The 26,538-nt window shown below is 35.4% G+C and overlaps 3 protein-coding genes and 1 pseudogene across 3 annotated transcripts; 1 reads left to right on the top strand and 3 right to left on the bottom strand.

Moving 5' to 3' along the window:
• Positions 1-7,566: 7,566 nt before the first annotated feature.
• Positions 7,567-9,858, bottom strand: LOC147545123 (cytochrome P450 CYP82D47-like). Its single transcript, XM_086638268.1, has 2 exons — positions 8,673-9,858; positions 7,567-8,348 (listed from the first exon to the last, which is right to left on the bottom strand). Exons 1-2 carry the CDS (start codon positions 9,642-9,644, stop codon positions 7,722-7,724), a joined length of 1,599 nt encoding a protein of 532 aa, XP_086494394.1. The 5' UTR covers positions 9,645-9,858; the 3' UTR covers positions 7,567-7,721.
• Positions 9,859-15,680: 5,822 nt separating this feature from the next.
• On the bottom strand, positions 15,681-18,477 carry LOC147545121 (demethylepipodophyllotoxin synthase-like). Its single transcript, XM_086637024.1, has 2 exons — positions 17,674-18,477; positions 15,681-16,463 (listed from the first exon to the last, which is right to left on the bottom strand). The coding sequence occupies exons 1-2, from the start codon at positions 18,328-18,330 to the stop codon at positions 16,431-16,433; spliced, it is 690 nt and encodes a 229-aa protein (XP_086493150.1). The 5' UTR covers positions 18,331-18,477; the 3' UTR covers positions 15,681-16,430.
• LOC147545122 (cytochrome P450 82C3 pseudogene) lies at positions 15,841-16,431 on the bottom strand (annotated as a pseudogene).
• Positions 18,478-20,121: 1,644 nt separating the features above from the next.
• On the top strand, positions 20,122-26,460 carry LOC147545120 (uncharacterized). The gene is made up of 6 exons (XM_086637023.1): positions 20,122-20,288; positions 21,923-21,978; positions 22,616-24,901; positions 25,005-25,316; positions 25,395-25,482; positions 25,570-26,460. The coding sequence occupies exons 3-6, from the start codon at positions 22,617-22,619 to the stop codon at positions 26,338-26,340; spliced, it is 3,456 nt and encodes a 1,151-aa protein (XP_086493149.1). The 5' UTR covers positions 20,122-20,288; positions 21,923-21,978; position 22,616; the 3' UTR covers positions 26,341-26,460.
• The last annotated feature ends 78 nt before the right edge of the window (positions 26,461-26,538 follow it).

The raw sequence follows: 26,538 nt of genomic DNA, 5'->3' as shown, positions 1-26,538 counted from the left end.
TTATAGATCCATCGACATAGCCAATTAGATCATTACTAATCAAAATGGTTTCGAATTGATCTCTCCAAAGCAAAAAATTCGTTTCATCTAGCTTCTCTGCTATGAAATTTGTGACATTAAAGGAAGGAAGATGATTTGAATTGGAAGATGAAGAAGGATTTGAGTGTGAGCTTGTTTCCTCCATTGTTAGGTTCGAAGAAACCCTAGAGCTCTGATACCATGTGAGGATAAGAGAGTTAGAGAGAGAGAGAGAGATTGAGTTTAGAAGTTGTGTTTATTATTATGATCAATCTCAATACATTTGAGTTTATATAGTTCGAGTAGAGAGAGAAAGAGTTGGAGGGAAAGTTTGTTAGAATAACAAACTTTCTCTTCAGCTGAAAAGACGAAATTACCCCTTGTTAGAGGCACTCTCTTACTTAGCCGAGTTACACTCCCTTTACATCATCGTTACACTCCCTTTACATCATCGTTACACTCCCTTTACATCATCTCTCTCTATCATCTCTATTAAAGGCGCTATAGTAGTGTCGATAGGCCAGAGTCAGACACAGGTTCATTGTCTTCAGTTGGTTGAAATGGACCTCTTGTAATTGACTACTATTTGTTTTCAAGGTTGCTGCTAAAAGCATCGACCTACTATAAACCATGGGGGTTATTAGTTTGAATATGGTGGATGACTAATGACAAAACACTTTAACCTAAATTTTAAGTGTTATCTATCATTTTCTTTCTCAACGAATTTTCAACGGAAGGAAATTCTTTAACGAGGTATAAATGCAGTCTCCATTATTTGATGTTTTAATGCCTCATATATATATGAAGGTCGCCGGCCGGAAGTTCGAGTCTGTTCAAGAGAGAGAGAGAAAAAAATTTGAAGGTCACCGGCCGGAAATTTGGCCGGCCGGCGACCCATGCCGGAGAAGATGATGAGGTGGCGTAACAGATGATGTGGCGTGAGTTGGCAGAGAGAGAAAACATGGTGGAGGAGAGAGAGTGACGGTGTTATAACGGAAGGGGGCCATATGGGTATTTTTCGTAAAGTAGGGGGCCAGGCGGGAAGCTGGTCACAAAGTTGGGGGTCGTTAGGGAAATAACCCTATAAAAAAACTACAAACAAAATTTGAACAAGGTATAATTTCTTTGTCAAAATGTATTCTTTCTTTGTACAAGATATAGTATAGAATCTAAAAGTGGGTTTTTGAATGTAACATTTTTGTATCATGATTTTCACATACATACCTTCGACTTTTTTTTACGAATTTTAGATATCTATTTCTAAAAATACTTCAAAAAATGAACCCAAATACGTAACAAAATGGTAAAAAAAAAGTGTAACAAAGTAAAAAAAAATAAAGAGTCAATTAGCAATGTACCATGAACATTAATTACAAAACCAGCTAAAGAGCAAAATTAATTTGTAAGCAGTGGGTTTCGAACCCTTGCTAGAGGGGTGGAATCACCCCCTTCCAACCAACCCGACTAAGAGATGTTTTATACATGTGCCTGTATCTATATTTTATAAACAGTAGTTGTAAAGATATTATTGCAAATGGGCCTTTGTCGGTGGGGGGCCCTGTGCGGCCGCCCTGCCGGCACGGGCCCAACCACGGCCCTGAGTACTTTTAAACATGTCCAGAAATAACAAAAAAATAAATTCACAAAGGATTATGAATTAATTTATGAGTATTAGTTTATGGGGCCCTCTAGTAAAAAATCCTCGATGTATCTCAGGCGGTAGGCACGAGCTATATATTTTTGTATACACACATTTTTGTTCTCGATCCTATCTAATGGTCACTAAAGAGGACTACATTAAAGGGGTAAATATCTAGAAAGGTCAAAATAATATTGAAAATGAGTAGAAAATCACACAACATTTGAAAATTATTATTCAGGTCAAAAAGTGTGCAAATAATAAAATACCCTTTTTTTTGTCATTTTGTGTAACTAAATTCTTTTATTTTTCTTTAAACTTTAAATCGATATAACTTTTGTTTGAGATATCGGATTTCTATAAAAATTATAGATTTAGAAATGGTTTTTCGTTAGCTTTCTAACAAGATCTACTTTCAATACTTTTTTTCAAAAAAAAAAAAACAGAAAATAACGACGTTTTTTTCCTTTACGTTTTTCTGCAAACGTGTTTGCAACAATATGTTCTGCAAACGTGTTTGCAACAATATGTTCTGCAAACGTGTTTGCAAAAATCCGTTCTGCAAACGTGTTTGCAACAACCTGTTCTGCAAACGTGTTTGCAAAAATCCGTTTTGCAAACGGGTTTGCAACAATCCGTTCTGCAAACATGTGTTTGCATAATGTAAACTGCAAACTGTAACATGTGTTTGCATAATGTAAACTGCAAACTGTGTTTGCAAAATATAGATTGCAAACGTGATTTGCAAGCCTTGCAGAATATAATTTTGAGTTGCATATCTTGCAGACTTGATTTGCAAATCGAGAATATAAACTAAGAGTATGTGTCTACGAAATCTTGAGTTTGAAATTGATTTCATCATTCATCATATAAAAAAATTTATTAAAAGCAAAACCACATAACACTTGCATATTTTCTCATGTACAAATACAAGATAAAAGATCATCATAATCTAAGGATTTTTGCTTTCAATGTCTAAACTTATAGAACCTCCATATCCTTTACATATAATCTATCTGAGATTCCCATTTCACATAACATTATAAAGTTATATCCTAGTGAGAGAAAGTAAAGATCTAGAGAGAGATAAGAGTAGTGTCAAGAGTATTTGAAATCTCAGCATATATATATATATATATATATATATATATATATATATATATATATATATATATCAGACAGGGATAACTGATTGATTTCAACTTCTCATCATTCACATATATAGATAGAGGGCATCAGCTCTTCCTATTCGATAAAACATCAAAACACAGAAATTCTTTAATTGAGTAATCAGTTTGAAATAACTCATCATTTGCCTCTCCTTCTTAGTTTACCCGATGATAAAAGTCATTTATAAAAGAAGAATCAGAATATGAAATTTTAGGATTTTAGCATGACTTAGTAAACCCTAGTTCTTAATTGAAGATTTTACAAGTACAAGAAGAAGAAAATTCGAAGAAGTACCAGGGAGAAGAAGAAGATGAATCGGGAAGAAGAAGGAAAAAAAAACCCTAAAAGTATTGGTGTCTTTTGAGAGAGAGGATAATGTTTTAGTGAGTAAGGGTATTCTGGGAAAAAAATAAAAGAAAATGACCTGATTGTTAATTATCAATATTATTTTAAACTTTACCCATTATAACACATAATATTTTGGTATCTTCCACCTAATAGAAAAAGATCTCGGCTTTTTTAATTATTATGATAATTTCTTAAACCCAACAAGTCATTTTTCCTACAGTAAATGAAGAAAAAGATATAACTTGGAACATCCGTAGTCCACACCAAATCTTACAAGATGTGCTGAAAATAAAAACTTACTTTGTTTGCCTATATATTTTCATTATCCCTATAATTTCAGGACAATTTTCCAGAAAACATGCGTATCGTTTCAAAACTGGTATAATTAGTAGAAGATGTTGAATTTTGTCTCATTAAAATTCAAAATTATTTAAACATGGAACTACTATACACACAATAATAACTAAGACCATTAAATTAAAATTCTGAATTTTCAAAAGAAAAAAAAAACTAAAATTTGGAATCGACCTTGATGCGACAAAGGGGGCAAGAGTTACTAGTCTCTAACCAAGAGACGAGACAAGACATTTTTCATGAAAAAAATGTGAGCATGGCATGTAACAGATTGTGGACCCATCCATATACTGTTCCATACAAACCACACACACAACTTCTACCATTCCCCTTCTTCATCAAATCATCATCCCTTTCAGTACTGTAAATCTCTCTCTTCAATCCATTAATGGAAGCAGTTACATTCATACTGTTCTTCTTCCATTGATTCTGTCACGACTGCATCATAAACTTCATTACAAATTTCATCATCATTGTCACCACCAACATATTCTTCAGCTTCGACGGTAACCGTTATTACAACTTCAACCGTAAAAGAATACTCAAAATTAGAAGCATCAACTGAGTCTTCAACCACCCAAGAAACAATTTTATCTTTAATTTGGTCCAAACAAGATGGCTGAAGACAAAAGGAATCAAGTATATTAGAGATATGATTCTCTGTTATGGTATTTGATAATAAATTATCAGTTGTATCTGAAAAAGTTCTTGATGAACATCTATCGCTAACTCTTTCAATGCTTTCCACATCGCCATAAAATATTTTGTATTCTTCCAAGTGAATTTGGATAAATCCTACTGTTTCAGAATTTGGGCCACTTTGGTTATCATTCTCTGACAAGATTTCAGTTTCCTTCTGAGTTTCGAACTAGGAAAGTATTTGGAAGTCTCTTTTTAGTCGCCAAAACCGCCAGACTTATACGAATTTGTAGAAGGGAAGGCTACTTGGTAAGGGTTAAAAGCGCCCCACTAGTGTTAAAATTGCAGAGCACAGATAAATTATAAGCTTAATTAATAAGGATGGCGGTTTTGGGACATCGAAAAGAGTCAATTGGGATCAAATAATTAGGTTGTGTTATCAAATTAGATGTTTGTTTTCCGAATCAAAATTTTGACGTTTATACTCCGTTTTAATATATTTGATAGAAAAGACAAGGGTTTATTGTACATTCTACTTGGATAGAAGAATTAGGGTTTCTTTTCTATCTCCAAAAATGAAAGATCTATCAGTCTCCCTCTCTCTAACCATAGTTTTGGAAAGCTAATCCCGTCAGATCTCTGTCTCTCTCTAACCAAACCCACTGGATCTCTCTCTCTTTCTTGTTGGACTTGAAGCCGATTTTGGATCGATTAAAATATTCAAACTCATAAACGAAGCGCACCATTGCGTTGGTCTTGTCGAGCTCTTAAGTTTACAACTAAGAATCATTCGAATCCGATTCCAAATGAATGAAATATTCAAGTATGAAGTCTGAACGGAGAATGGTTAAGTTAGCGACCAAACAACAATAAGGAATGTTGTTTTGGGAGCCGTTGCGCAAGAGAGCGTGGCAATATCTTACGACATGCCTTATTCCGTGCTGTAGGCCTTAATCGAATGGCCGAGCAAAGATACCTTCGTGATCTTGGTGGGACGGAACATTGAGCGTTAGATTCGGGAGGATCCAACGATCCGCGTCCCACCTGCGTTGGCCATGGAGTGGGATAACCCAAAACTCCATCAGACGACAATTGTGATTCTGCGGGCATTGTCGGGATCGATCCAAAGGAGGGAATTTTCTCCGCGATTTTAGCGAGATCTAACAAATGGAATCATAACCTATCAAAGATCAATTTTAACCAACTGAAGTGTCACATTTTTTCAGGAGATATGTCCCTACTAACCCAACATATCTGTCCCTAATGAATGACACATTCGATTCCTATAAATAATGAACTCCAAATTTTAATATATTTTTTCTAAGTATTATTAAGTGATCATTTTAGAGAGTCTAAGCAGATCATTTAAGAGAATTTTCAAGGAGTTTCCTAAGAAGTGAGTTTGGTTCATTTGCATTAAGTCAGAGGTTAGTATACTTTCAGGTACGATTGAATTCAGATTAGAAGTACTATTGAATCAAAATGTTAATAGTTGTATCCTGGGAGACAAAGGTTAGTAACTGCGTGGTACTATATTAGGCGTAAATTTTTTTTTAGGGAAGAGGAATACCTCGCCTCGATTAAAATCTTTTTTTTCTAATCCTTCGATGTTTCTTTTCTTTTACGTTCATATGATTTCTAAACTAAAGGTTCTGATTTTTCAAATCAAGAACTGTATTGATTTTAAAGTAATAAATCAAAAAATAAGGAATTAATATAATTTCTATTTCCATTCTTAAATCGATAGTGAGATTCGACCACAAATCATCTGTTTTGGATAACATACACTATTGGTTAGAAATATGAGAGACATTAAATTGTTCTATTCCTTAGTCTTTCTCCATTAGTTCTGAACGAAAATATTTTCGATAGATTTACCGGTAAAATCAAAGTAAAAGACTAGTTTCACCACTAACTCGGTTAGGATACTTGAGTCAACTCGTTGAATCGGTACATCGAAGACAACATCTCAAACCGAAGGTGTGGAAAGTTACTCTCGCCGGACCTCTCTCTCTCTCTCTTTAACCATAGTTTAGAAAACTAATCTTGTCGACTCTCTCTTTAACCACTTGCAGAATCTATATCTCTCTTTAAGGAAGGTTTGGAAGGCTAAACCCTCGTCGTATCTCTCTCTCACCAAAGTATGAAAAGCTAAACCCTGTCTCTCGCTATCTCTCTAAGCGAAGGTCTGAAGAGTTAAACCTTCGCTTACAACATGGGCAGATGGCCCTCAATAGACCTAATGAGAGTTTGTGGTGGTCGTGGTGCGTGGTGTCGGTGTTGTGTGGGAATTAGTCTGACTGGTTTGTGATGATGGTTTAGTCTACAGTGGTGGGGGTTTTGGTCGTGGTGTTGTCGGTGGTGGTTTTGCCAGTGGTGGTGGTTTTGCCAGTGGTGTAACTTTGAATAATAGATGAAATTTTTTTGAAATCATGGGGGCAGAACCGACATTTGACAAAGATAAGAAACTTGGCCTATGTTTTAGACTTCTTTTAACGTTTCAAATATGTGGTTATTTTTAAAAGCTTCCTTCACATCATCTAGATCACCTCTCAAAATCATGGCGACAAGAGAAGAAGTAAAAATGGACGAAGAAGAATAAAAGAAATGTGTTGAAAAAAATTATGGCGCGGCCTAAACTCCTAAATTTCCACGAATTTGTAGAAAGTCTTTAAATTTTCTAAGGACGCTTTTAAAACTTTCAAAACAAAAGACAACATTTCGAAAAATAAAACAACTACTATCGTGACATTTTTGGCGACACTCGTGTACACATGTGGGCACCAAAACAAATCTCAATGACAAGTGGTGAAAAATGCTAGGGCAGTTTTAGCATGAACGTGTACTAGAACCGTCCACCACCCTTTGATGTAACGGTTAGGTCCCAGGGTCGGCCCTGGGCCCAGGCGACCGCCTAGGGCCCCCAAATTTAAAGGGCCCCATTTATATAACCTTATATATATATAGATAATATTATTATATGTGTTATTTTGTGCACACATACATTAAATCTGTTTGGGTAGTAGAGTTGGCGGAGTAGTTGATTAGTGAACCTAAGGTCGTGGGTTCGACTCCAACGACTTGCATTATAATATTTTAGATAATTTTTTCCTGCTAAAATATAGGGACCCCCATCGATACGTTCGCATAGGGCCCCCCTGAAAGTCAGGGCCGGTACTGTTAGGTCCCTTTGGACTCCAAGCTAAAAATGTGGTCGCTATGTTCGATCTCAAACCTCAATCTTCACCTTATTAGCCCAATGCCCTAACCAAGTCTCGTAGCTCCATATAATTCTTGGTTTGCACTATTAGTTTACTAACAAAAAATAAATACAGTTCTCCAACAAATTCTTGCAGCAAACGTTATATTTTGGTACATAGGTATATGCTAAATCAAAATAAATCCGAAAATCTTGATCAATAATTTCAGAACAAAATGATAATTTTTCCGAAGTATTAGCCAACAATTTGAGAATGAAATAGAAGAGATTTTTTCTCAGGAGTAATAAACTAACAAGAATCACTAAAACAACAAAAGATCATCTAAAGTCAGCTTATGGTTGATAGAGCAATGAAGGCAGCCGAGGTGTGAGGAGGACATCCAATGGAGTTGCTTTAGTGCAACCTAGCCCTGCACTTTCAGTCATATCGACGGGCAAGTTAGACAAAGTCGACATATGAAATCCTTGAAGAAGACGAGCCAACGTCAAATGAAGGACTTGGATCGAAAACGATATCCCTGGGCATGCTCGTCTCCCCGCTCCAAAAGGTAGCAACTCAAAATGTTGACCCCTAACGTCAATATCTTTTTGGTTGCTAAGAAATCTTTCTGGCTTGAACTCTAAGGGGTCAGACCAAACAAGTGGGTCTCTGTGCAACTTCCATAAATTTATCATCAATTGTGTTCCTTTTGGTATATGATATCTGCCAACAGTGCAGTCTTCGACCGACATCCTTGGTACTGGCAGTGGTGCAGCTGGATATAACCTAAGTGCTTCCTTTACTATCGCTTGAAGGTACACTAAGTTTTTTATATCTGATTCATCAATCTGTCGATCTCTGCCTACATGGATGTCCAACTCCTCTTGGGCTTTGTGTATCACGTGACTATTGTTCAGTAATAGCGAGAGAGCCCATGTCAGTGTTGTTGAAGTCGTGTCATTGCCACCTAATATTAAAGACTGCATCAAAAAAAATATAAGTTTTACATTTAATTGTCAAATGTTCATGTTATTGTTCTTAGATCACATATCAAAATATTTGAATTCTATAATTTTTCTGCGCGTGGTTGCTTAACTATTGCACCTTTACCTAAGCAAAACAAGACAAATTTAAATGAGTCATATTCAAGCGAGTCAGATTCAAACCAAAAATACTCGTACGCAATGTGCATAGTACATTAGTAGTACATCGAGAAGGAAAATCATGATTAAGGAGGGTCGGGCCCTTTAACCCGCTTACTAATGTAAAAAAAAATAATCATGATTAAGGAAGTTGATACTCACCATACAAGTACCTTTAATAGCAGTATCAACATCATATCCATACATCTTTAACTCATCATCTTTCAAAATTGAAAGCAATGAATTAATGAAATCTTGATCTTGATGATTATCACTCTTTTTTCTATGATCATCAACCCATTTTCCTAAAACATCATCAATTTTCATGGCTGCCTTTTTCATTTCTTTCTCATATCCCTGCAAATCAAATGACCCCAAAAATGGAAAAGCATCTGAAATCATAAATAACCCTGAATAATGCATAAATTCATTCATCCCTTCTCTACTTCTCCTTCCCTCTTCTTTTTCTTCATCATTAGAATTATTATTCCTCCCAAAATACCTTTTTCCTGCTATCATTCTCACCACCACATTAAATGCCAAGCCCTCAAACCAACTCTTCATCTCCACCAAAACTGGTGGCGCCACCAGACCCACCACTGTATCCTCCCCCTTATCTTGATTTTCCACCCATAGTTGATATAGTTCTTGAATAGACATGCTGATCTCAGAGATTCGAATGTGTTTTAGTATCTCGAGGCGACTATTAGACAAAAGATGAGTAGTTGAGAGCTTACGCATCTCACGCCAGTAAGATCCATAAGGACTAAACCCCATAAGAGCATAATTGTAACCCATCAGTTGTACTGCTACTGAAGTTGGCCGAGTTACGAAGAATCGATCATTGATACAGTAGCATTCTTTAGCTAACTCGGCGTTGCTAATGACAAGGAGTCGTTTCATACCGAGTCGAATCGTGAAAACAGGACCGTATTTATCAGCTAAGGAACCGAGTTTACGGTGGAGAAGCTGAGTTGATCCACCTAATAGAAGATGAAGGTGACCTATTAATGGCCATCCCCATGCTGGTTCAGGTGGGCTGACCTTGTTGTGATTAATAATCTTGATTAGATAGTGATAGAGAAAAATGAAAGTAATTAGAATGCTAATTAGGACTGAAATGGTTGAAAACATCTCTTTATTACGATCTCTGAGTGATACTACTAGTTGTTGATGGTTGAAACAGGAAAAATTAAGAGTTAATCAATAGATTTAATGGCCGGGGTGAGTAGATTGAATATTAGTTAATCGGCACAAGTATGTAAAATCACGTTACCTTATACCATTATTTATTTCAAACTCTAGTTAACATTCACCCACTAGCCATTATAATAGTCCAACTCCAACTAACATTCACCCACTAGGCACTAGCCATTATAATAATAACAACGATGGTAAACTTTAGTCCCTTACTTTTTGATATAGTTGTTGTGACATCCATTCTGAAATCGAGAAATCTCAAATTGGATTGCTAGTATTTTTTTTTTGTTGAACTTGCTAGTAGAAGTAGAAATCTATACAATAAGTCTAGAGGAAACTTCCTCAAGAGACCGTTGTTTGAACCGTCCTTTACATTTGGAGAAAAAGACAAAAGCCTCACGTGACTTATTGATGTGCTGGATAGATAGAAGTAAGTGGAAGATCAAATGTAGCTCTCTAGTGTGATTAGTATAATATAATAGTAGGAGGTTAAGACAAAATATTGAAAGTTTATGATTATATAAGCAAGTGATATTACTTTCTTTAATTACAAGAGTGTATGAAGTAGAATGAGAAGATGAAAACTATATTCTCATATGTAAATGAGGGATGTATATATAGGCACATAAGGAGGTGAGGTGTGAAGAGGAGATGAGGTGTGTTGATGAAGTGCCACATGAGGAGGTAAGGTGTGAAGAGGAGATGAGGTGTGTTGATGAAGTGCCACCTTTAGTCTTTTTTGTTGACAAAAGACGAAAAGAAAAGACAAACAACATAGAAAAGAGAAAAACAGAAAATTAACTAAAATCCACGATCATTGCTTCCTTCGAATGCCAGATACGCTTGACCTTTCTTGTTCTTCCCCATTTGGCTAATTTGTCCGCCGAAGTGTTAGTTGAACGAGGACCATAGGTGAAATTTATCTTACCAAAGTTCACTTGAAGGGCTAGAATACGATCCATATGCTTCACCGTTTGCCAATTAAGTTCGTGTCTTCTACCGTTCACATGTTGGATCAGGTTCAGGTTGTCGCTTTCTATCTGGAGATGTGAAATCTTTAGGTCGAAGGCCCATTGAACCGCCCGCAGGATTGCAATACATTCACATTTTTCCGCGATTTGTCCTCTGATGGTATCAGCCATAGCGATAATGAAATCTCCATTCTCATCATGTATTATGCCACCAATCCCCGCCGGTTCGGCAAGAGTCAAGAATGAAGCATGGACATTAATTTTCAGAAAAGATGTTTCCGGGGGCTTCCATGTTGAAATAGCTGGTTTGGGTTGGGGACACCTTTAGTTGCCATGCAAAACAATCTCATCCACATTGCCTATTCAAAGGCTAACTCTTTTGCTGGAGAAAATATTATCTCCATAAGTAACCCTATAGGCACCTTGGGTAAGGTAATGCTAAAGGTACCCATATGTCATATATTATGGGCAACCAATACTTATAACACTCCCTCTTGGATGACCATCATATAGAGTTTCTGAATGACACTGGATATACAAAATGCTGCCTCGTTAAAACCTTGCCAGAAAAACCCATTGGGACAAAAACTGGACGAAGGAAAAAGAGTACAGAGTGTAGATATCCAGTATTAGTGATTTGTAAATCTTGACACGATAATATTCTCCCTCTGACGAATATCATACCGTGGACGGTGTAGTATTACGTCATTTGATTATTCAAGTTTCGCATTCCGATACCTTCTACTAGTTTTCTGAACGTTGTAGTAGGCAGAGATTTTGTAAACAAGTCAGCATAATTCTCACATGATTGTACCTTCTAAATATCAATTTCACCATTTTTCTGTAGATGGTGTGAGAAAAATAACTTTGGCGAAATGTGTTTCGTTCTGTCACCTTTGATATATCCTTCTTTGATTTGGACAATGCAAGCCACATTGTCTTCATAAATAATGGTAGGTGACTTTGTAATTTCAGGGAGTTCACATGAAATTCTAATATGCCTGATAATATACCTTAACCATACACATTCTCTAATAGCTTCATGAAGAGCAATAATCTCTTAGTGGTTGGAAGATGTAGCGGGCATACTTTGCTTACTTGATCGCCAAGAGAAAGCTGTACCACCTCTAGTAAAAACATAACCTGTTTGTGAACGTCCAAGCATACCCACCACAAAGTTGATGTTAGGACGAGTACAAATCTGCTTATACATAAGACTTCCTACTGCAGAAGCATAAGGAATGTTTTCCTTTCCTTTCGTTCAAATTCATTCTTGAGACATTGCATAAGATTGAACTTGTCACCTTTCTGTATTGGTGTTTCAGCTGGTGAACAGTCTTTCATGCCAAATCTTTTTAAAACTTTTTCGACATAATTTTTCTGAGACAATCCCAAAATACCTCGTTTTCGATCTCGAAATATTTCGATTCCGATAACAAATTTTGCCTTATTCATATCTTTCATTTCAAAGTTATTAGAAAGAAATTTATTGGTCTCATATAATAAACCAATATCATTAGTGGCAAGAAGGATATCGTCCACATACAAAATCAAATATATGAACTTACTCTCACTGGCCTTCTGATATATACATTGATCACCAATGTTTTTCTTAAATCCGAAAGTCGCAATGGTATCATTAAACTTCAGAAATCATTGTCGAGAAGTCTGTTTAAGTCCACATATTGACTAATTCAGTTTACACACCATATGTTCAATTCCTGCTTCAGAGAATCCCTCTGGCTGCTCCATGTAGACCTCTTCTTCGAAACGCTCATTAAGAAAAGCTGTTTTCACATCCATTTGGCAAAGCTCTAAATTATAATGAACCACCAACGCCATAATAATTCTCAATGATTCTTCTCTACATACAAGTGAAAAAGTATCCTGACAATCAATGCCTTCTCAGTCTCCTTTTTCATAACCACCTAAATTTAACCAACCCAAAAATGGGATGGCATCTGATAATACAAACACACCCATCAACCTTCATAACTCCCTCAAAGCCTTGTGAAACTTCACTGCTTCATCACAACCACTAGTATTATACCCAAACTTGAATCCATTTCCAACTATTATTCTAACTGATATATTGAGCATTAAATCTAAAACCCATTTCTTCAAATCTATCAAAACTGGTTTTACGTCTTCTTATTTAGTTCCTCTTACCCAGATCTAATTGTTTAATGAAAGTTTGGATCTCAGAAACCCAAACATGTTGTAGAGTTGTTTAATGGAAGTTCCCTTTACTATTTTATGGAATTTTTGCCAAAACGGTCCATATGGAGCAAACCCAAAATTTTCATAATTATAAGAGTTAATTCCTATATGGCCCCCTACTTTGTGACCAACTTCCTTTATGGCCCCTAAATTTCTGTAAATTCAAATATGGCCCCCTATTTTCATAGAAATGTCATAACTACCCTTCCCATTATATATTTTCAAAATAAAATTGAAAACAAAAACCTAAATTCCACCTCACTTCCCTCTCCACCACTCATCTCTCTCCACGTCACCTCTCTCTCCAACTCACCTCTTTCTCTCTCTCCAAGTCAGCACTCTCTTCTTCGATGAAGGTTGCCGGCCGGAAAATTTTCCTGCCGGCGACCTTCAAACTTAATTTTTTTTTCACTCATCTCTCTCTCTCTAAAAATTCCGGCGAAGGGGGTTTCCCTTCGCCGGAATCTGGTCTGTTGAGGAACGCATTTTTCATAACGAACGAGTCCAATCGAAGCGATTATCTCGACTGTTGATTTCTCACATACCTGATTCTGAACTTCTTCTTCTAAACTTTCAATCTCATCTCTGCAACTGGTAGAATCGCGTAACCCTAATTTATGAAAAATCTCGTTGAGTTTGGAATGACCGCGAACGATTTCATTCTTGATCAGATCTAAAAGCTTTAAAACTTGGTACCGGAGAGCCTTGAGTGTTGGATCGGTGAATGATTTCCTCTCCCAACATTGCTTTCTGATTAGAATTACCAATTCATTGACATCTTGGGTGAGATTAAATTCAGTCAAGGGGAATATATCTAAAAGAGTTGATAATTCGACGGTGAGTTCGTGAAAGCTATCGGAAACAGATTCATGCTGAATTAGAATCCACATCTTGCTTCCATTTGAACAATCTTCCAATAATGTCTTGATTCGTTGTAAAACGATATAAATCTCTTCGAAACAAAGGAGAGCTGAACGAGGAAGAAGAAGAAGAAGAAGACGAGAGATTTCATTTATGAGAATCTCTTCAATTAAGATAACAAGAAGTCTTGCCTTCCGGATGATTGAAGATGAAGCTTTTTTGAGGAGAAATTGAATCGGTTTTAAAGAAGAGATATCTTGTGATAGAAGTAGAAGAGATCTAACAAGTTTCATATCTGATAAATTAGGAGAGATGAATGAACCTGGAGATGGTCTGCGCATTCTTGGTGGAAAAAATTTAGGAGATACCGCCATTAACGAACAAAATGAATACTGGAGTATTAATCAATCAGAAAACCAAAAAGAATAAGAACCAAAGTGAAATTCGATTCTTGAAACTGAAGACAGAAGAAGAAGAAAATGGATAGATAGATAGATAGATTGTCGGATTGCGAATTAAAGAAGAGGAGTTTGGTCAGAAGGTAAATTGTGTTTTTTTTTGTGTATTTAATTTGGTAAGGTGAGTAAAGAAGAAGAAACTGATATAATAGTCAGAAGAAGTTGTCTTGTTAAAAAATCATCGAACTGGTCAAGAAAGAAAGAAGCTGTAAACCACTCGATCCGAATCCGATGAATCATCAGACCACTCGATCCGAATGCGTTCTTCAACAGACCAGATTCCGGCGAAGGGAAACCCCCTTCGCCGGAATTTTTAGAGAGAGAGAGAGAGAGATGAGTTAAAAAAAAACAAATTTAAGAGAGTGCTGACTTGGAGAGAGAGAGAGAGGTGAGTTGGAGAGAGAGGTGACGTGGAGAGAGATGAGTGGTGGAGAGGGAAGTGAAGTGGAATTTAGGTTTTTGTTTTTTATTTTATTTTGAAAATATATTAATGGGAAGGGTAGTTATGACATTTCCATGAAAATAGGGGGCCATATTTGAATTTACAGAAATTTGGGGGCCATAAAGGAAGCTGGTCACAAAGTAGGTGGCCATATAGGAATTAACTCTAATTATAACCCATATATTTCATGGCTATAACTTTGGGTCGAGATGAAAAAGTTATATCATTGGTGGTAAATATATCTTTTAGTATCTCTGAAGAACTTACTATGAGTGCCCGATGTGAACCAATAGGAATAGTGAAGGCTGGTCTATATTTGTCAGCCATGGATCCAAATGCTATATGGGGCAGGTTATTCGACTGGGCGAGGGCTAGTAGATGTGAGAATAGTCCCACATGGGAGAATGGGTAACTAGCGACCAAGAATATAAAGTATAGGTCCTCTCTACTCATTGCCAACTGGTTTTGAGTTGGATGACCACAAACTTAACATGGTATCAGAACTAGGCCCACACGTGATAGTCTTAAGAGTCACACGTGCTCCACATCACCCGTAAAGAAAAAAAACACACGTGTTAGGCTCAAAGAATCCCACACGTGAGGAGGCGTGTGAATAGTCCTACATGAGAGAATGGGTAACTAGCAACCAAGAATAAAAAGTAATGGAATAAAATCTTTGATTCTCAAAGTTGAGATGATTTTGTGCAAAGATGAATCTTTGATTGATTTGGACATTCAATCTTTATTCACAACTGCTCCCACCTTAAAACTACTAATTAAAAGTTAATTTGAAGTTGTTAAGAATTCTATTAAACTGAATCATGTTGGCTGATGACCTAGTTAATTAGTGCCATGAATCGAAAGGAAACTGTAGTGTGAAGAAGTATTTCTCTTAAATAACTTGAAGTATATATAGACTCTAAGTAAGACTCCAGATGGAAACAAGCATTTCTCTCTGTTTATCAGCCTACAACTTTTTTTCCTTACAAGCTTTGCATATGTAAAGAAACACAACATATATACCAATTATTAAACGATTTATTAGAAATACAATACATTCAATCACAAAGTTCACACAACTAAAATAAAGCGTAACACCATAAAAGTTTAATTACAAGTACAAAACATGACTTCCAGCGATTCATGGTAAACAGAAACGTAATACCAACAACAACTACTCAACACACATATAGTTTGGAAGAGAGGCGCGGAGTGAGCATAATTTCAAGTGGAGTGGCTTTAAGATTAGTTAGTCCTATACTCTCCGTCATATCCATGGGTTCGCCATCTGGTGTTTTAAACTCAAATCCATGTACTAGACGAGCCAGAGTCAGGTGCACCACTTGAAGACCGAGTGAAGCCCCGGGGCACATTCTCCTGCCTGCTCCAAATGGAATAAGTTCGAAATTCTGACCTCTAACATCTATGTCCTTGTGGGTTGTAAGGAATCTCTCTGGATTGAACTCGAATGGGTTAGACCATACTTGTGGGTCATGTTGGATCTTCCACGCATTCACTACAAGACGGGTTCCTGTTGGGACGTCGTACCCAGCTATAGTGCAATCCTCGATCGATTCTCTAACATATAGAGGGGTCCCTGGGTAACGACGCATTGTTTCCTTCATAACAGACTGAAGATACGGGAGGTTCTTGATATCTGATTCTTCCACCTGTCTTTCTTTACTTACGTGGGTATCCAACTCATCTTGGAGCTTCTTCATTACATGCGGATGATTTACTAGTAAAGCGAGAGCCCATACTAGAGTCATCATCGGGTGTCGCTCCCACCTAGGATTACAGTCTGCTCTAGGAAAAAAATCAAATGAATTATAAACTTTTCATTCTATTGACAGGATTGCCTCTAATATGTAAGGTATTAGGTAGGTATACTAGATAAAATACAAAATCGGATTCCACCCATATGGCTTTCCCAATCAATTATTGTCTATAGATGTAGAATTGGGTAATTATGGGCCCGTAGACAACCCAATCACATCCCACTAGATATTCACATTATTAATGTGTACTATGTACAAAGTTAAATGACAATATCAGCAAGTTCAGATCTAAGTGAATTCTCACCGACACCGAATTTGTCCAATAATGGAATTTGATACACTATTCTTGAAACACTGTGATAATCTTTAATAGAAATCATTATAAATTTATAACCAAAAATGTTATCATAGTTTGTACAATTATATTATATCCGTAAGATAAAAATTGCATGAAAAAATAATTTCATTACCGAAAAAAGATCTCTAGAACAACCACATTGGAAAAACAATTTTATTATGTAATTGCCAAGGTTGGTAAATGTCTGTTGTTAACAAATAATCATTTTAATTTCCTCGTAATACCGTCTCCAAACACAGTTAAGAGTTATTTTTGAAAGTCAAACTCTAATAAATGATATTCTCTTAAAAAGTTGAGTTTTCAAAATAGGTCATTCATTTTTGGTAGTGAGAGTATAATAATTGCTGCAACCAGTAGAATGTGGGTCAATATGAACATAATCTAATGATCTATTTCAACTTTTTATGATATAAACCAGTTAAATAATTTATAACGAAAGGGAAGAAAAAAAAGAAAAGATCAGCTGTTAAATTATTTCTAATAACATAAGATTAGCTCAAACATTATACTTTATTGTTGAGACACTTAGATGCAATTATGGGTTTGTATTTGTCACTCATCAAACAATATCTGACTTAGTTAGGTTCAGAGTGGTGGCTTGAGGGAAGAGGGGAACCAAGGTCTTGCACACATTCAATCATCACTCCTGCCACAAGGCTAAAAGTCATTTCACTATATAATGTTAAGAGAAATTAACTATAGTATCCCAGGCTGGAGCCCTGTGCATTTTACATAAAGCTCCTCCGGTGGTCAATCGATTCAAAATAATTATGGTTATCACATTGACAGTTCATCACATTTTAAATCGCATATGCATAATTTATATTTTATTTAAATAAACTTGGTATAACATGGAGAAAGTTTGAATGACGTACCAAGCAAGTAGCCTTGTTGATAGTATCAGCATCGTAATAACGTAAAAGCTTCTCGTGATCACGAAGTTTCGTAAGCATCACCCCCATGAAATCTTGTTCATCATCATAACCTTTCTCCTGGCCTTCTTCACCAACGGTTGATTTCCTCACTTTATGTTCTTCTAACCATTTTTGAAGTAGAGAGTCGAGTTCTTTTCCTGTAATTTTCATCTCCTTCTCATGACCACCCAAGTCTAACCAACCTTCCAAAAATGGAATGACATCTTGAGCTGTAAAAGTACCCACTAACCTAAGAAAGTTTCTTACTGCTTTTTGACATCTTCCTGCTTCTTCTCTTAACTCTTCGCCGCCACCACCACTACCACCACCGAAATACCGTTTTCCGGTAAGTATTTTTAGTGTGAGATTGAGAGTAAAATCGTACAAGCATTGCTTCATTTCAACCACAACATCACCCCCACCTTCATTACTTTTCATAACCCAAACTTCATAAAGGTCATTAATGAATGTATTTATTTCAGTATCCCAAACATGTTTTATCAACTCAATCCTAGTGCTTGAAAGAAGTTCTTGGTTCACTAGTTTACGGAGTTCGCGCCAGTATGGACCATATGGGGAGAACCCGGACAAGGCGTGGCCATAACCCATGTGTTTCATAGCTACTAACGGCGGGCGAGAGACGAAGACTCTATCATTTGTACCTAGACACTCTTTAGCTATCTCCCAAGAACTGACAACGATGGCCGGACGGAGACCGATTTGGAAGTTGAACACTGGTCCATACTTATCAGCCAAGGCTGCTAAATTTACACTACAAGAAAAATGAAGTTTAGCGACCAAATTTTTGGTGATAATATGAAATTTGTTGGTAAAAGTGAATTTTAGCGACAAAGTAACAACTTATCGCGAATATTATTTCTTTTGCGACTACTTCAAAATTTCGTCGCCCCAGTTGTCACTAAAACTTAGGATGAAAATTTATAATTTTCACTCTGTCATAGAAACAAATTTACGACGTAATTTAGAGAGAAAATTGACGTTCGTTGCAATTAGATGTAATTGCGACAAAACAATTTCTCGCAGAAAAAATTTTCTATGGCGAAATAAATAATTGTTGCTAATAATACATTTTGCCACAAAATTTACTTCGGTCACCAAAAATTTTCTTTGCGGACAATAATATTTGGTCGATAAAATTTTTTTCCACGACAGGTTTAATAATTGTCGCTAAATTTTTATCGGAATTAAAGGTTGGTCGCTATAAAAATGCCAACAAAATCATAATTGTCACCGATAATAATTTTTGAAGACTGATTTTATTTGTCTCTGAAAATATTTTCACGAAAAGATATAATTTGTTTGCTAAACAATAAACCAAAATAAAATTGTCTAATCTAAAATAACTAAAATTTAACATGTCAAAATCGCCATATTACTATAGTTGAGTCGCACTTTTTATTTTATTAGGTAGTAATTGTTATGGAAAGTGTTACTTGGAACATATTCTATTAAGTCTTAAGTAGTTCTCTTCAACTTAAAATAATTATTAAGTTCAATTTCGAATTTCAATCTTGACATTCTCGATTTAATTATAAAACTAAATATCAATTAATATTTTTCTTTCAGAAGTCACTTATGTTATCCATTGTCTATCGTGAATATTGAAATCCACTACTAATATATATTTAAAGCCGGTTAAGTAGATTTAAATGTAGATGACAATTGTCTTCACCATCTCTCTAATTATCATAGTACCGTAAATTCATTTGAATATAAATAACTAAATTTTTCGTCCATAAACTATGTATGTAATGGATTAGGCCTTCGTCACCTTAAAATACACATTTTTGTTAGATTACTTCAACGTACCGAATTCATACACATAGTTTTGGAAACTAATTAAATACGATAATGTTAAAAGATGTATCATGATAATAAGGTATGGACGAGAATTATAAAGATTAAATTTAATTTCCCAATGGACCTCTAGTTTGACAAAAATGTTAGTACTTCTTAAAGTACACATTTGTATTTACTTGACGAAAACAACAAATATATTGATGACTAGATATTTTTTTCATTCGTATTCGACTATGTTTTACATTTTTTTTATCAAATTCAAGTGTTTTGACCATGGTCTATGTGTTTTCACCGTATCATTACTACTTTTTCCTGCCCCATCGTTTTCTTTTGTTTCTATAAGTTTGAAGTGGGTCAAAGATCGTACAAATATTTGCATAACTTGATCTACTTGAATTTTGAAAAAAAAATACTAGTGGCGGGGCTCGAACCCGTGATGTTTGAAGCACCAACAACCTATCTATCCATTGAGCTAAGAAGCCGTTCATGTTATTCCATCCTGTTTTATTTTTATTAACAATTACGAGTTGTTCCTATTCTAACTTAGGGCACAAATGAAAGCAAACCCACTTCCCACTTTTCTGAACTAAACCGTGAGAAATGGAGGGAGCTTCTCAAACACGATCAAGGCATACCCACTTCCCACTTACCTTGCTTCCATTAACAAGGTGTCCATTTAATAGACTCAAATCTTCTTCCAATCTCTATTCTATGAAGTTTAACCAATTGAAGATCATCAAGGAGCAAATATTTAGGTATTTTTCTTATCCTCTTCTTTTATATTTGTTGCAGGTTAACCTAGTGTTTAAAACTACAACAATTTTTCGAAATTTTGGGATGATTGTTGTTAATGTTTACATTGACTTAAGTATTAGAAATTTGCTCATATGGTTTTGATTCATTTGGTTATATTTTGTCTCATTTATGAAATTCTATAAAGAAATAAACTTAAGGAACCTAGGATTCAAATGTATAAGTATCCAATTCTAGGGTGTAAGTTTGTTCATATAACCCTAATATTCAGTTTTAAATGTTGCTGGATGAAGAAACTGAAAGAGATTTAGTAGCAGAATAAGTTTCATGTACCTTCTCACTGTGGATGTCTCGGTTCATAAAGTGTCTGCTCAAGTGCACTGATTTTTCCCTAGATGCGTATACATAAACTGAAAATCTTCCTTCGTGGTCTTAATAGAACAAATCAATAAGATTTTTTAGTTAAACACCAGCACAGGGGGGATGTTATCATAGCTGAAAGAAGAAATTTTATGGATTAACAATCAGAAATATGTCCGCAGATAGTTTCTTCAAAGAGTGGATTGACATGTTGAATAATTATCTACAAAAAATAAAAGCACTAAGGAAATTTGTGGCAAGATAATAGTGGGGAAAGGTAGGTGCCGCAAAGTTACTCAATATCAATTGAATTATAACGTGTTAATTATTTAGAACAAATGCAAATAGTGTTAACTTTTTCACTGACCCATGTATGAAATATTTGAGAGTACTTATGTTTGGTTGCAACCCAAGATCAAAAGTACTTGACACTGAGTTTGATTCTTAGCCAGTATTATTTGTAGGTTAATTATCTTATTATAGTGTTAATTCATTTGTTATGTAAAAGGTGTTGACCAATTTGAACAATATTCAGCAAATTTCTTTTGATTTCGAAGACTAGTATTTTGAAGATGTCTATAACTAGCAAAAAGAATGATTTTTTCTTCGGAAAACCATAAACCCTTAGGGGTCGAAGTGACAAAACTACACCCTAATTGTCTATGTAATGAAGTTCTATATTCTTGATTTCTTGTTTAAAGATATTTCCATCCACTTATACATATGCCAGTGAGTTTACATTAGATTTTGGTGGTCGTCGTCCTATTATTTAGTCTTGTAAAGAGGTAATAGTGGGTAAAATCCTAATTTCTATAAAATACTAATGGAATCAATGCTAAGTCTTTCCCTTATATTCTCAACTCAACCTATTTAGAAACTGAACTATGATGCAAGAATGTTACAGATCCTCTATTTATCTATTTTTTGCTTTTTCCGGTAACTCTGTAAGTTGCATTTTTACCTCTTATATTCTCACTACTGACTTTATGTCGGTTTTTTTGCATTCATGGCTTTAGCACATGATTTCTGTTTAATAGTCGATTGCTGATTTTTGTTCTTGGTTAACGATCATATGTTTTTTTATGTTTGATATCTAAGATTCATTTTCAGTATATATACTTCATATTTAGTTTACCAATTTGGTTTCACATCTCTTTATTTGATGCATTAGGTCATGTCTTATCTCTAGTGAGAATGAAAGAATAAGAGAGTTTTATTTTTTATTTTGAGTTAACAATGACATTCTCTTACAATTTATTCCTTTTGGACTGTCCAGTACGCAGTTGCAGCGACCTTGGCTGAAGAGCAAGGAGGAGTTGTTGCATTTCGAAGGTAATTTAAATATTTAACCATGTCTCCAAATAACAGTGCTATCACTTAACACTAGAAAGTGAAAATTAGTTGACTTGGCAGATATCGTAGTTAATTTATTATTACGTTGGATTACCATATCTGTTTCGGGTAAATCTCTTATATTTACAAAGCTAGATTGAAGTGTCTTAAGCGATTTCATCACCTACGAATTAAGATAAAAATAAACTGAATAGGAGGTAAGAAATGTTCCAAAATTTATACTATTCAAAAATTTATAGGAAGAACGTATTTAGACATGAAATTAAAATTTTCTCAGTAGAAATACAATCCCTCAGGCTATAATGATATATATATATATATATGGATAATTCTTGATTGTTTACTACGTTTTCATATTTGTTACCTACTTAATTTATTTAAAGCGTATGATTGATGATGACATTTGGATGCATATTTGATCGAAATATACATGAGTATCTAAAATACTTTTATTTCATTGTGTTACTAAGACAGGATGTACCCTCTAAATACCTGTGACGGTTAAACGCTATTATATATTACGTTCATAAGAAAGTGCATTAGTTAACGACTAGATATCTTATTAGTAACTCATTCTGCATTAAAAGAGATTAATATGTTTGTATGCTTTAAGCAGGATGTCAAATATGAACAGAAGTTGGATGTTTATTAACAACAGATTGAGTCATGAATATGAGTTAGGGGTAAAATCCTTTCTTGATGCAGCAAAATTGCACCTTAACAATGAGCAGAAAACACGGTGTCCATGTCAAAATTGTATAAACTCTAAATTTTTTACTTTAGATGGTGTTGAAAGCCACTTGTATAGATTTGGTATTGCGAGAAGCTACCAACGATGGGTGCATCATGGGGAAAGTATTGATTTTTCTAGGAAAACTTCAAATTTAAATAATGTGAATGATTCTACCAATGATAAATCACTTGGTGAAGATGATGAAGAAGTGATCCAAATGTTAAATGATATATGTGGCCCAATGTCCATTGGTAACATTCCAAGATATGGAGGTGATGGGTTTGAGCCAGTTGACCATCACAATAATGTTAATGAGCAGAACAACGAATTTCAAAAATTCGCTGAATTACTAGGTGAAGCTAAGCAAGAATTATATCCTGGTTGCACGAGTATGTCATCGTTGACTTTCCTAGTCAAATTGATGCATGTAAAAGTGCTAAATCGCATTAGTAATAAAGGATTTGATATGTTGCTTAAATTGTTGAAAGAAGCTTTTCCAGTAGCGAAAATTCCTGCTACATATTACGATGCCAAGCAAATGCTTCGTGATTTAGGGTTAGGTTATGAAGCAATTCATGCTTGTAAATTTGATTGTGCATTATACTGGAAGGAACATAAAGATAGAAATGACTGTCCAGTATGTGGGGAACCTAGGTATGTACGTGATGATGTCAATGGTAAGAAAGTTCCGCACAAAGTATTGCGTTACTTTCCATTAACACCAAGGTTGCAAAGATTATTTTCATCAAAACACACAGCTTCTGACATGAGATGGCATAAAGAGAGACGTGTGGACGAAGATGGTGTTTTACGTCATCCAGCTGATGGGGAAGCATGGAAAGATTTGGATAAGCGCTATCCCTGGTTTGCAGAAGATGCTCGTAATGTTAGGCTTGGTCTTGCCACCGACGGGTTTAATCCCTTTGGGAACATGAGCAACTCATATAGCATGTGGCCAGTGATACTTATCCCATACAATCTTCCTCCCTGGAAGTGTATGAAAGAACCATATTTTATGATGTCATTGCTTATTCCTGGCCCTCAAGCACCTGGAAAGGACATTGATATATATTTACGTCCTTTAGTAGATGAATTAAAGGAGTTATGGCATACTGGTGTACAAACTCTTGATGCTTCAACTGGAGAAAGTTTTCGTATGCATGCAGCTGTAATGTGGACCATAAATGATCTTCCTGCATTTGCTAATTTGTCTGGGTGGAGTACAAAGGGGTACATGGCATGTCCTGTTTGTAACAAGGACACTTCATCATGTAGATTGAGGAGTAAAATCTGTTATATGGGACATCGTCGGTACTTGCCTACAAATCATAGATGGCGGAGAAGTAAAGTTCATGACGGAAAATGCGAATATAGGCCTCCACCTACTGAGTTTACTGGATATGATTTGCTACAACAACTTGAGAAGATTAATAATTTTAAGCCTGGAAAGAACCCAAAAATATCGAAGAAAAGAAAACGGCCACCTGAAGAGCTAAATTGGACAAATAGGAGCATTTTGAATGAGTTAGAATATTGGCCAGGTCATAAAATAAGACATAAGCTTGATGTAATGCACATTGAGAAAAACATATGTGATAACATTGTCGGCACCTTGATGAATATGGAAAATAAGACAAAGGACACCGACAAAGCTCGACTAGATTTAGCTGATCTGAAAATAAGGAAAGAGTTGCATCTACAACAAAAAGGGGAAAAATATGTAAAGCCTCATGCATGTTATACTTTGACACTGGAACAAAGAAGAGACTTTTGTAAGTTTTTGAAATCAGTGAAGTTTCCAGATGGTTATGCAGCGAATATATCTAGAAGTGTTAACGTTACCGATGGAAAGATATTAGGGCTGAAAAGTCATGATTGTCATGTTTTATTACAACGACTTCTCCCTGTTGGAATACGTGCTTACTTGCGTAAGGATATTTGTGATGCCTTAATCGAGTTGTGTAACTTTTTTCATGATTTATGTGCAAAGACATTATATATGGATCATTTGAAAAAGTTAGAGGAGGGGATCGTCTTGATTCTCTGTAAATTGGAAAGAATATTCCCCCCTGCATTTTTTGATGTTATGGTTCATTTGGCCGTTCATTTACCACGTGAAGCACAACTTGTCGGACCCGTTGGTTGCAGTTGGATGTACCCAATTGAGAGGTATGCATCACTTCCATATTAATACTCAAAATGATTATGTTTCATTTTTGAAACTATTTTTCATTATCATATATTCACCCGTTTGTCTTAAATATATTTGTAGGAGCTTAGGAACGCTAAAACGTCATGTCAGAAATAAAGCACGACCAGAAGGTTCGATCGCAGAGGCTTACATTGTCAATGAATCTCTAACTTTTTGTTCAATGTACCTACATGGGATTGAAACAAAATTTACTCGAGATGAACGAAATACCGATTCATCTTCTCAAGACCAATGTAAAGGAGTCCTATCTGTTTTCAGTCAAAATGTTTGCCCAATTGGTGCAAAGAATGCAAAACGATTATCATTGGAAGAACGAGAACGAATGTCCTGGTTCGTTTTGAATAATTGTGAGGAATTGCAACCATACATGGAGTATGTTTTTTGCTACTTTTCTCCCTCCAAAACTATCTTTTGAGAAATCATATGATTTGCTAATATTAGCTTGTATAGGGAACACATGAAAATACTGGCAGAAGAAAGTAATGCAAATATAATACAAAGACAACAAAAACACTTTCCTGAATGGTTTCGTCAACGTGTAAGTAATTTAGACTAAATCTGATTAAATTATGTAGTATTAGTAAGCCTATATGTCAAACTATAACCTAAATTTTTAAACTTTCAGATGATATCTTTGCACTTTAACAAGTCTGCAGAAGCTACTACTGAATTGTATTCACTTGCATGTGGACCTGATTTTCGTGTTAAATCATACTCAGCTTGTATTGTGAATGGAGTCCGCTACCACACTAAAGATCGTGAAACTCGACGTACAACCCAAAATAGTGGAGTTGTTGTAAGTGGGGAGCATGAAGGCAGTGAAATTGATTTTTATGGTACCTTAGGTGATGTTATCGAGATGGATTATATGTTAGGATACCGAGTTGTATTATTCAAGTGTGAATGGTTTGACATAAATCCTAAGAAAAGTAAGATTCGGAATGATTACAATCTTACATGCATTAATGTGAGTAATACATGGTATGCAAATGATCCATTTGTTCTTGCGACCCAAGTACAACAAGTATTTTATGTGAATGATCATAAGTTTGGGCCAAACTGGAAAGTAGTGTTAAAAATGCGACATAGACACTTGTGGGATGTGCCTGAAATGAGGCAAGTGGAAGAAGAACAAATAGACACTGTAGAAACAACTACTCATGAAGCCTATCAAGACTCAGGGCCTTCAAATCTTTGTATTGTTGAAGAAGATGATTTCCAAATAACGGAATACGACGTACAAAATGTTGAACCAGAAGTGGTGAATTTAAAATCTGTTCAGCACTTTGATAACATCACTGATGACTTGAGTGAAGATGATGAAACATCAGTAGATCATAACAGTGATGAAGAAGAGATTGTCGAGACTGAGGAAGATACTGATATTGATGCTTAGTTTTGATTTTTAGTTGTTAATTAAGACTATTTTGTATTCTTGGAATAATATTGAGCATTTCATCTAACAATTCAATTATCAATTTTTTATATGATTTTTATGTTATTTTTTATATTAGTTTCGAGATGATGTTACTTTTATATATAATCATTTAAATACATTTTTTTGTATAGTTTTCACTCTTTGATTGTTTAGATT

The sequence above is a fragment of the Eschscholzia californica genome, unplaced genomic scaffold (genome assembly GCF_041429995.1).
Source record: "Eschscholzia californica isolate CP2 unplaced genomic scaffold, dmEscCali1.0.p SCAF_4, whole genome shotgun sequence".
NCBI lineage: Eukaryota > Viridiplantae > Streptophyta > Magnoliopsida > Ranunculales > Papaveraceae > Eschscholzia > Eschscholzia californica.
Note: the sequence above shows the minus strand (reverse complement) of the source record. Positions and strands in the feature narration are given on the sequence as shown.